The sequence below is a fragment of the Suillus clintonianus genome (genome assembly GCF_016758775.1).
Source record: "Suillus clintonianus strain FC179 chromosome Unknown DEU56scaffold_169, whole genome shotgun sequence".
Classification (NCBI taxonomy): domain Eukaryota; kingdom Fungi; phylum Basidiomycota; class Agaricomycetes; order Boletales; family Suillaceae; genus Suillus; species Suillus clintonianus.
The window spans coordinates 65,748-76,906 of NW_024539393.1; the positions used below are offsets into that span (position 1 = coordinate 65,748).

Genomic DNA, 11,159 nt, shown 5'->3' on the forward strand with positions numbered 1-11,159 from the left:
GGGCTGAGACCCGTGAGGAGGTTGAGATCCGCGAGGAGGTTGAGACCCGCGAGAAGGCTGAAGAGGCTGCGGCCCATGAGGAGGCAGGGGGACATGAGGGGGCGGAGGGCCATGCTGCATACGTTGATCATAGTAACCGCGCTGGTAATCAGCTGGCGGATAGCGAGGGAACCCACGGCCAGGACCCTGAGGATGATTCTCCCCGTAGGGAGGATCGTTCCATGTTGACCGGTAACGCGGCTCCATACGTGATCCTTGGCGTGGGCCATACATGCGACCATCAGCCTGACCAATGTCTGGCCTCAGGTTAGCATCATGAGAGGACTCAGCTGGCTGAACCGGAGCAACGTTGTCACTTGGAGCGGTTGCAGCAGGGACAACTCGGTCTGTGAGCATGTGGGAAGGCTGGCGACGCATTGGTGAGGGTGACTGTGGAGGAAGCCTGTCGGTGAGCTCAGCGTGGTCTGCATCTGCAGTAGCATCGACAGCGAGTTCAGCGTGGTCGGCATCTGCAGTAGCATCTGCAGCGAGCTCAGCGAGGTCTGCAGTAGCATCTGCAGTGAGCTCAGCGAGGTCTGCAGTAGCATCTGCAGTGAGCTCAGCGAGGTCTGCAGTATTATTGGCAGCGAGCTCAGCGTGGTCTGAAGCAGCGGTCTTGTTGGTAGAGTTGGCCTCCTCGGATGCTACAAGGGGCTTGACTGCAGGCTTGACTGGACGGGGCTTTGGGCGCTCTAAATATTTGGTCAATCAACCAGTGAGAGGAGAATGAATCAGCACAATACCTTTGATACCTTTGAGTTCAGGTGGGCCATCACGTAGGCGTTTAGCAGCATCACGAGGCATTTCATCGTCTGAGGACTCGATGATCCCTGGCTTCCCTACCTTCTCGTTTTGCCCCTTGGCTCTCATGGGCGCCTTGCCTTTATTTACCTTAGGCGCAGGCACCTCAGGAGACGAAGCCCTCTTCTTCGCCGCTCGTGAGCTATCCACTGACTTTGCCTTTCGTTTCTTGGACATAGCCTTGTCCTCATAGTCGGAGTCGGCCTTCTTAGCGGTGCCATCATCGCTAGACATGAGAGAGATAACTTCCTTCTTTTTCTGTTCCTTTGGGAGCTGCACGACCTTAAATTCGCGAGAGGGGGGAGGTCTACCGATGGGTCTGGTGGGGGGATCGGATGAATCATCTGAGTCAGAGTCGTCAGACAGGGAGATCGGAGAAGTGCGGATGGCCGGGGCCTTCTGAGAGGTCTTCCCTTTCCTCTTGGTGGCGGCCTTACTAGGCTTCTCGCGAGCAAGTCCCTTGCGATCAGAATGTCCATTGGCGAAAAGGCGACGTCCTGCTGTATGGACAGAATCCGCTGGGGGACGTGCGCCCTCCACTACTGGGCGCTCAGAAGTGAGAATCTCAGCTGTAGAAAAATGCACTTAGATGTCGGAACGCAGCAATGAAATAAGTTGAAGATGTACCTTGCTCGTCCTGCGAAACCTTCTTCAAGCACATGGTGCCCGCCTTCAATGCCGCGATGACCTCACTGGCCTCCTTCAGAGTGAGATTGGCAATGCCTTTACTCTTTGAAGCATGGTATTCCCCGGGGAGCAATACATCCTCGGGGTAGCCCTTTATCATCATCCCCTGCCGTGTGAGCTCCGCTGGGAGGGTATTCCACGGGAACTTCTTTGACGATAGGAATTTGCCGCCCAGGCTCGCTGTTGCTCCTCATTAATGCAAATAAGAGCAGGAGGATATACTAACACGTACTGAGCTGGCGAGAGATCTCTGTCTTGATCCACCTGGTTCCATCCTTGGATATATCGATGGTGTCGGATAGAGCGATTGATGTGTCACGTTCGTTGTGCATGTCTGGCTGGGTAACGCTGTTGTCTCCTGGGAAGGCTTCCTCGACAATGGCGAGTGATGTCAAATTACTAGATATGGGCGGCTCAGTCACTAGCAAGATCCCTGAAGGATATGGGCAACTTACTACACTTGCGCCTTGAGATGCCCGATAATTGTATCATCGTCAGCCTTACAACGCGAGAGCCAAAACTGTGCGAGTGTGAGTATACGACGTTGAGGTCAAATGAAAACCAAAAAAGCAAACTTACACCAGCAGCTCCCGGAGTTGTATGAGTTAGGCCGAGACCACCATCTTGATTAACGACTTTGCCACACGTCACCAAAGCTGCTTCAAATCCGAACCGTGCAGCCCCTCCATCCATCTACATGTGTTCAGTAATATAATACTGCCAGTTGAAATTTGCGTGCGTACCACTCCAATGATCTTCTTACAAAACTTTTGAAATTCCTGTGCGCGCATGGCAATGGTCTGAGGGACACCACTGAGAATTACGGACTGGCCATGGTACTCTAGGATAGTCTGCCACGTGTCGGGATACGCTGCTTTAAAACAGCTCATAGCAGTTCCGGCGTACAGTAGCACCTAGACAAAAAAAAATTGTCAGAACAAACAACGTAGCGAGAGAGAGAAACACTTACTTGGTGTGCCTGGTATTTCAGGAGCCTTGTCACCGAGTCTGTCAAGCTCCTGCTTGATATTATCTTTGAAATAGCCGCTATATGCATTCCAGTGGTTGACGTTGTTGATGCCGCGAGCGTGGCTCTTGTTCCACAATGAGATGACTTGATGAGTGGGAATGGAAGTTTGATGACTGAGCTCATGCACGAGGCGTTCCATATTTACGAAGCCCTCGCGAAGGATGTCATTCGTCGCATCTTGCCTCCGTCCTTTCACAGCAGGGACGGTACCTTCACTGTCATCCATCAGAACATCATCAAGATCCCAGTCTCCCAACGCCGGATCCATCTGAAAAGTGGGGGTCGGAGGTATGATACGTGTCTCAGGGACAAAGGGTATTGCAGAGGGTCCGGTGGTGGCGGGTAGCGTAGATGGACCAGGGACGCCATTGGCGATGTCACGAAAGCCGGTGGTGGCGGATAGTGTAGAGGGACCCGGAATGTCGTTAACGATATTATGAAAGCTGGCGAAATCACCACTAAAGTCGTATGTCCCATACTCGACACGAGCAGGCTTAGTGAATAGATTTGGTTGCGGAGGAACCTTGGGAGGGGCGATGCCAGAATCATAGAATAGATCCTGAAGAGGTACAGCCTGATGTGCAGGTACATCCTGATGAGCTGGCACAGGCTCGAGTGCCGGACTACTGCGGATGTTAGGAGGTTCGGTACCAGCAACAGGTACAGAAAGTTGCGGAGGGTGCACAACTTCCTGACTGATGGGCTCGCTAATGAGGGAGCTGCCTGCTGATCCAGAATCACCTCCAGCTGGCTGATCATTAGCGGGCATGGCTTGACGACGCATGGATGCCTCCTTGACAAGCCCCATGTCTCGAGCTGTAGGTTTGATGCGCGTCCGGAGACGGGTTGGAGTTGGATCCACGACGGGATCCACATAACGTTTACCGCCGCCCACTTGTTCTTGCAGGTAGTCTCCTTCGGTGGGATCTAGCATGGACTCGGGCAAAACGGACTCAGGGAAAGGGGAGGACCTTGCATATTCAGGCGTGAGATAGCCGGGTTTTTTCTGAGTCATGGCTACGAGGATGAGTGAGCGTAGTTCTACAACAATGTATAGTAATGTCTCACCTGCAAAAATGTTGCGCGAGAGAAGAACTGTTTTTGGCTACGAGGATGAGTGAGCGTAGTCCTACAACAACGTATAGTAATGTCTCACCTGAAAAAATGTTGCGCGAGAGAGGAACTATTTTGAATTTTTGTTCTGGAGTGCTGGTGAGGACTGCGCATGCACGTTGTCAACAAAAAAAACTCACGGGATTGGGAGGTCGCACAAAGATTTTTTGGCTGGCAGATATAAACACAGGAGAGGTTGCGCGGATGAAGAGATCCGCTGCTTCGAAACAGAAGTCAGGAATGTGATCGACCAGAAAGTAATGGATCTGCTCACATATGGCATCCGAGAGGCTCGTGTATAGGCGTAATTGCCCTTCAAACTTACTAACTGAGAACAGAAGTTAGGAAGTATGCGAGGAAAACGGGAAAATCAGCCGCCATGAAAAATCATGTAGGTTGGTGAGGGAGCAAATTAAATACTCCAAGTCTATGGGCGCCAAGCCAGCATGCTCATGGCTCGGACACTTGTCTGTCCTGGTTGTTCAGCATACTGAAAATTTGGATGTTGTTGGACTTACTCGTAACTCGGAGATTTGATCTTGCATAGATGAGAATCGACGATCCTCCAGTGGGATAATAAATGACTTGACGTTACGTTGAACGTTGACAACGTTGACGTCCGTTGAGTGTTCTGCGTGGGAATATTTCCCCGTCACTGATCTTCCAAATATTGACTTAGCACAACATCGATGCTTCGTCAATTGAGTTTGTGTTGGCTTCTCGAGAGTGCTTCTGCCATCGATGGGGCCGTTCTCCTCGCATTTTCCCCATCACTCTCACTGGCCGTTTCTTCAAACTGTGCTGCTCCTCCTCAAAAAATTGGACACACGGATCTCGCCATGAATCGCGATATGGATTTCGCCAGACTTGATTCAGTTCTCAATCGCATCGCTTCACAACGCGGGATACCAGGAGAAACACTGTTAGCGGAGTGGCTTGAGAGGCGGGAAGTTAGAGATTCTGAGCATTGGAAGCAGCTCGATGGCATCCCTTGCATTATTGGCGGGCTGAATGCACTTCTTGGTAAGTCTTGGTGATTGATCTGTTGAATTACTAACGATTTTACAGGCACGCTCGATGGTCGTGGGGGGACATTTCCGTGGAAGACACTGCCCACCATTCTAGCCCACCGGGGCTGCACCCTCCACCACTACCCCGAGAATGTTCTCATGCCCGGCGAGAAACGCCCAACACTTGTCAAGAGCAAGGGTATCCACGACCTCACAATCCATGAGCGGGACCTACTCACTGACGCACTCAGAAACAATTCCATCACCGTTCAACACATCAACAATAACACCCGCCGGCAAATCATGATCTCCCGTGAACCGATCATCTTCGGAGAGGCGCCTGAATATGATTCGCAAGACCTGCGTGGCCGGCGTGCGTTCCTCAATGGTCGGATCGATAGGAAGGGGCTTCATCGACTCGCAATGGCCGAGACTTCTCCAGAGCCGCCCTCAGAGACACCCTCAGAGCTGCCCTCAGAGCCGCTATCAGATCTTGTCCTGTCTCCACCCGCACCTTTGCGTCAGCTTCGTCGGCGGAAACTACGGATACTCTCACCTGAGGATTCTCCTGTGGTGTCTCCTGCGCCTTCAAGTTCGCGTCATCGGAAACACCAAGTTTTCGTCGAGTTACCCCTTGCCCCTCCCTCCTGGAGGTTGAAAGCAACATCCAAGCGCTCCTCTTCCCAGCGCCCCTCTTCCCAGCGCTCCTCTTTGCCTGTCAGTAGGGGAGAGATGAGCGCACTCATTCCACAGATCACCTGCCTAACTCAGCTTACGGCAACTTCAAATGGCTCTGAGGAAGAAATCGACGGGCTGCTCACCCAGCTTTAGGTGACTGTGACTACGGTTCGCGCTACCAATGAGGATGAACTAGATGTCAGGTTTGTTGGGTCCAGCTGTGTAATCAGGGGGGTCTCTTGTATACCATTTTGTACTCTAGAAGTTACCACGAACGTCTCTTGTATACCATTTTGTACTCTAGAAGTTACCACGAACGTCCTATCTGGTCCTCGCAGGAATCAAGAATTTGTACCCAAAGGGAAACATTTGATAGTTTTTTTTTGCCCATGGAAGACGAAGAGACATGCTTGCAGGGTACCTTGTTACGATCTAGATTCCTTTACGCTGATCTCCTAGTTGGGCTAGTGGATGCATCATCCCGAGAGGTTGTGATAGCCAATCAAGTTGTGTATAAAACTCCTACAAAACTGAAAACATGTCTCTTCAGTATCATATGGAACAACGTATGGCTATGAACAGGCCAGAACTGAAGCCCTCACCAGCCCGGTTCAGATGAGATACATATCTTGAGGCTTTTATCATGCAGAGCTACCATACTTTGTGTAACACTGGTAACACTTAGATTGCTTCATTGAGTTGTGAGTGTTTCTGAGTCGCTCAAACGTCAATTCGACCAGTTTGTGACTTTTTGACAATTCTGACCTCGGGCTTCCTCAACTACACGATGGTCAGCAAACACACTATCAAGCAGTTGGTTGGCTTGATGTATGAAGGGTTTCTTGCCTTGAAACTACACCAGCATCAGCGAAAATACGATGAATGTGCTTGATGTGTCTCCTCTCCACAATATATCTGGTATCGTGACTGCATCGCACAGATCACCTCACTTTCAGCTCCCTCCAACAAGGTTCTGCCAAGCCCAAAGACAGTCGCTGTACGTAGGTACTCAAAGCAGTTCCGCGCACGTCTTCGAGAGAGTTGTAGACAAGTTATGTATTCCATATCACGGAGTAGGTATTCTGACTACTAGTGTACGTATATAGTGTCTGAAGGCGATCATATCCTCCTCGCACATGCCTGGTTTATGTGCTCCCCGCAAGACGGCCGCAAGTGCCGCTAGGACCCAGAGACCACAATCGTAGCCATTAGTTTGCAGAGGATTGACTATTAGTGGACGGGCTACCCAGCCTTTAAGATCAATTTTATGCGAGCCACGCCGTTGGTGAGCGATGGATGATAGACGTGCAATAAGATTCATAATGTCCTGTTTTCGGATCATTGTTAGTTCAACAGAGGATAGCCGAAATCATCACTGACCTTCACGTCGGTTTTCCACGGCTGTCGCTCAGCCAGGCTGTCGAACAGGTGAAGTTCTTTAGTTTGAATATAAATTGCACAAAACACCCAGTGTCCGACCGGTGAGTAGTGTTGCCGCAGGTTTGGCTAGCGCCGGCTAAAGCCGGTTCTGATTCACCGGTTTAACCGGAACTTCAAAGTCAGGCTGCTTACATAATATCGACTCGGTCCGGCTGATGCAACCACGGTAAGCGGCTTTAAACTGGCTCAGACTGATAATTTTAGCTTGATTTAAATTTAGAAATACAAATTTACAATTAATTAAAAATAGATTACAATGTGAGATTATCGAAGATCAAACTATCTACGCACGATCAATAAGCGCTAAATGGCCCCCCAAGATCCAGTGAGTCGTTATTTCGTTAGCGTGTGATCAAAAACTAATGAAAAGTAGGAAATGTGCTGCGTTTCTCCCCCACGGCAGCTACATGAGCCACACGCGACGAAGAAACGCAGCAAAAGAGCACGGGTATCGTGGAGGACGAGGTGGCGGCGTTGGATCTTGAAGATGAAGGGTATGGGGATCGTTGCAGGTGGTAGAACCGGGTGCTAATATTTTTGATGTAGGGGGTAGAAGAGACGCAGACAGAAGGCGGTAGTGGAGCTGGATGTTCAGTTGGCTGAGGATCAGGATGGATGCCGTTGATGATGCCGTTTGGCTGCTCCTGGGTGACCTGCGTCGATTACATCGTTTTCGCCTTGTATGGCTATGGTGGTAGTGGTAGCAACGATTTCCACTTCATTGGCCACAGGAATTGGATCGAAGTCTAGCAAGGATGTTAATCATTGCAAGTGTAGTCGCTAGTCCACACTCACCCTAGCTTTCTTGGTAAATCGTTTGAACTTGCGTTTCAGCTCCGTCAGTATAGGGCCGAGTCGGTACTTCAGTAGCGTGATGACACGCTGGTCATTCTCTTCCTGAATAGCAAGTTCAGCAGCCGTCGGTTGACGGGGCTCAAGCGGAGGCGCAATCGGTAACTCCTCAAGAATTCGTTTTCGTCGTTTGATGCCATCTGCGAACTGATTCGGCGGTCGACGGATGTCCGCGATGATACTTGAGAAGAACGCGTCTCGCTGGGCTTCGGTGGGACTCGGTAGTGTGAGGCGATTCTCGCGGGTCATACCAAACCACGAACGGACGTCATGGGGTAGTGAGGAAAACGGACCGTCTACAATGGCAAGTATGAGGACGGGGTCCGTAGGCGCAAGCGAGTCAAGCATGGATCTGACAGTGGATCGTGCAGTCTCGGAAACTGCTGCTGACCACCCATCGAGAGAAGGAAGGTAGATAACCGAGGGCTGGTGTCTTTTAGCCTCGATGAATAGTTGAACTACAGCGGCTTCCACAGTCTAATGATACCATGAAGAGGACACGTTTGTCAGGAGGATGAGATAAGCTTACCCGTGTTGAATCACCCATAAGTGTCCCCAGATCGAGAGTTTGAACATGATATCCCTCCAAATGATGGAGGGCGGCGGCTCCTAAATAGCCTTGTCCCATACCAGCAGACCCATGGAGCACAAGTCGTGGTCGATAGACCCGTAAGGTCTTGCTTCGATGACCGGACGGGTGCCAAACCATCAATTTCATCAAAGAAGATGATGCTCGGTTGGCAGTCACGCACCTCCTCGAACAGAAGACGAAGTTGGCGTTCAGCCTCACCGACCCATTTCGACAGGCAGTCAGCGCCCTTGCGCATGAAGAAGGCTAGAAAATGATGAGAGGTGGCGTGCTGACGGAAAGGAGTGCAACTTACAGACTCCCTTGCCATTAGCCCGACAGCTCGCGGCAAGAGCACGGGCAAGGAGCATTTTTCCTGTAACAAATGGTGTCGCAGGATTCCAAATCCCACAGGCGACGTACAGCTCGATTTTCAGCGAGTCTGTGTTGCGGGGAATGAGCTTGGTGAAAACACCGCCCATGGTCTCAAGGGTCAAGACTCAAGAGCACGTCCTAAAACTCCTTGCTGGAGGGTTGAAGTCAGAGGCGCACACTGCGGCTGGTGAAAAATAAATAAACAATTGAAATCAAAACCAGCACAACAAAGAGCAACATAGTGTGAACAAAAGGCGAGAGGCGAAATAGCAAATGACAGATGAAAAAGTCAGTAAAGAAGTAAGCGTCACTTGTCGTAAATGGTAGCGGTGTCCTCGATATTGTCACACTCCTCCTCAGCAATGGCTCTGAGAAGAGCGTCATTTGCGCTGGCGGTGGCTGTCAACTGCTCGTTAGAACCTTGGTCGTGTACCACCCCACGTTCCATGTCCCATTGGGAGGCTGCCCAACCTCTCGTAAAATTAAGGCGTTCTTTCTTCAGGAAAAACTTAACCATCTGTAAAGCTTCCATCAAAACGGGGCTGATGCGATTCCTTTTTTTCGTATGGGTTTCGCTACTCGACGAAAATACCCGTTCACACGGCACCGCAGAGGCTTGTATCGGGGCGTAGTCCATAGCAATCGAGAATATTGTTGGGAACATGGACTGTGAAGCCTAGTCAACAGCTCGTGGTTAATAACATAGGGTGTGACTTGAAGGAACGGACTCACATTCCAAAATGAAAGTATATCCGTTCCATGAGGACTAAGTGTAGCCGTAGCATATGCTGTGAATTCTTGCTCTATCGTTTGGCCGCCGTCGTGGTGATGCGCATGTGCATGCGCCCCGGGAAGTCCATAGCGACGTGAGCCTAGTGTGCGTGCCACCGTTCGTGGAACCAGTACAGGTTGAGAATGCGTAGAGTTTTCCGCTCTCTTACTCTGCATCTGCGGAACGAGTCAATCCAATGTTGTGCTTTTGTTTACTACAGAGACGTACCAGCTTCAATATAAACTCCTTTGCTTCATCGACACGGTCCTTCTCCCATCGATTGTCCATCCAAGACATCCGCGTCGCAGGATCAATGACTACAAAAGTGATCATGAAATCAGCATTTATTAGGACAAAAGACGGGACTGACACATAGCGACCGCATATGCATGGGTTGCGCCCATCCGGTCGGTGTATTTGCTCGCCCAGAGTAAGCCTATGTCAACGATAGGCTTACAGTGAGGTGCGTGCAGGCCAATAGACTCCCAGGCATCAACCAACTCTTCAAAAGTTGGAACAGCATGGCTAAGCACGGGAGTGCTTTCACTGGAGAGTTTTTGCTGGGCGGCGTGGGGTGCCTGGTATGAAATGGTAAATTAGATCACAGGCTTCGAAGTTCGAATGCATTAGTACTTACCTCCAAGATCACTTCCAGGTCCTGGAGGAATTGCCAATCCATCTCACACAGTTTTTTATCGGATATGTTACGTTGAGGATAAGCATCAAAAAAGGCGGTTATGGCCTGGGCCAGTATTAGTCTACGACATATGTTTAACGGTGCGAAATCTTACCTGGCGAAGTGTCCGCAAACGGTTTATCATGACATAGGTTGAATCCCATCTGGTGGGCTCATCGAGGAGGAGCTCTACGACTGGGAGCTGTGTAAGCTCGCCATTGTCATCTCGAAACCACCCTTTGTCATTACCCCTAACGATGGTCTCACGAAACCTGTCGCGCCGCTGGTTTGATGCGCGGACCAATCGCACGATGTGCCTGGCTCGCTCAAGAGGTTTTCCCTCCACAGCCTGGACGTAATCGACTTTATTGATGATCTGGTCTTCAACTATCCATGTATCGTCCACAGTGGAATAGTCGATGGTGGAATATTCGTCAAGAATATGCTTCACGCATATGTTTATCACGTGCGGGAAACACGGTATCCTGTGTTCAATAGGATCAAACTCGATCCCGCGTTCCCCAAGCAGGCTGGAAAGCTCCTGCATTGCGGTGTGGTTGTTGCCCGCGTTGTCGAGAGTAAAATGTCCAGTCTGGACAACGTCAGAGCATGCAACACGATAGAGATAAGTACCGACCTTGGCCGCAGTCTCTGCACGATCGAGGAGATATAGGATCATAGAACCCAAAGATTGCCCGTCATGATTGCCGGGAATATGATGAAAAGCGATTAACGCCGAATTCAGCACCAGCATCGAGTCTTTGTTAGCCCTCGCAATCCAATGAGCCGTGACGGCCATGAACGGCCGGAGCTTTATATCTGACCACAGGTCAGATGAAAAGCAGACTTTTCCTTGAGCATTCTAAAAGGAATCAGGTACTTCGTATGAGGCTTGGCAACTATGCACTTACTGCGAGATCTCGCTTCAAGACCAGGAAGTATTCCTGCCATTGCTCGATAACCATTTCGCGAGCCTTCGTGCGGTGACATAAACCAGATTCACCAATTTCCGGGCGGAGGAGACGGATGAGGCGCCTGAATTCAGGGCATTCGATCACGTTTATCGCCTGGGGGCGACTATTAATGGTGGCTGTAGGCATGAACTGCGACTCACTTGA

The 11,159-nt window shown here is 50.4% G+C and overlaps 4 protein-coding genes across 4 annotated transcripts; 1 reads left to right on the forward strand and 3 right to left on the reverse strand.

Annotated features, from left to right (window-relative positions):
- Positions 1–1,248: 1,248 nt before the first annotated feature.
- On the reverse strand, positions 1,249–1,645 carry DEU56DRAFT_705164 (uncharacterized protein; the record flags this gene model as incomplete). Its single annotated transcript, XM_041347388.1, is given in 2 exon segments — positions 1,249–1,409; positions 1,426–1,645. Coding segments are annotated over 2 exon segments (381 nt in total), but the record flags the coding sequence as incomplete, so codon positions are not given.
- An 871-nt stretch (positions 1,646–2,516) lies between these two features.
- DEU56DRAFT_690875 (uncharacterized protein) lies at positions 2,517–2,795 on the reverse strand (the record flags this gene model as incomplete). Its single annotated transcript, XM_041347126.1, has 1 exon — positions 2,517–2,795. A coding segment is annotated over one exon (279 nt), but the record flags the coding sequence as incomplete, so codon positions are not given.
- Positions 2,796–4,791: 1,996 nt separating this feature from the next.
- DEU56DRAFT_705592 (uncharacterized protein) lies at positions 4,792–5,088 on the forward strand (the record flags this gene model as incomplete). The annotated part of the gene is made up of 1 exon (XM_041347402.1): positions 4,792–5,088. A coding segment is annotated over one exon (297 nt), but the record flags the coding sequence as incomplete, so codon positions are not given.
- A 3,101-nt stretch (positions 5,089–8,189) lies between these two features.
- Positions 8,190–8,700, reverse strand: DEU56DRAFT_748796 (uncharacterized protein; the record flags this gene model as incomplete). Its single annotated transcript, XM_041349380.1, has 2 exons — positions 8,190–8,485; positions 8,535–8,700. 2 exons carry the CDS (start codon positions 8,698–8,700, stop codon positions 8,190–8,192), a joined length of 462 nt encoding a protein of 153 aa, XP_041201527.1.
- Positions 8,701–11,159: the final 2,459 nt, after the last annotated feature.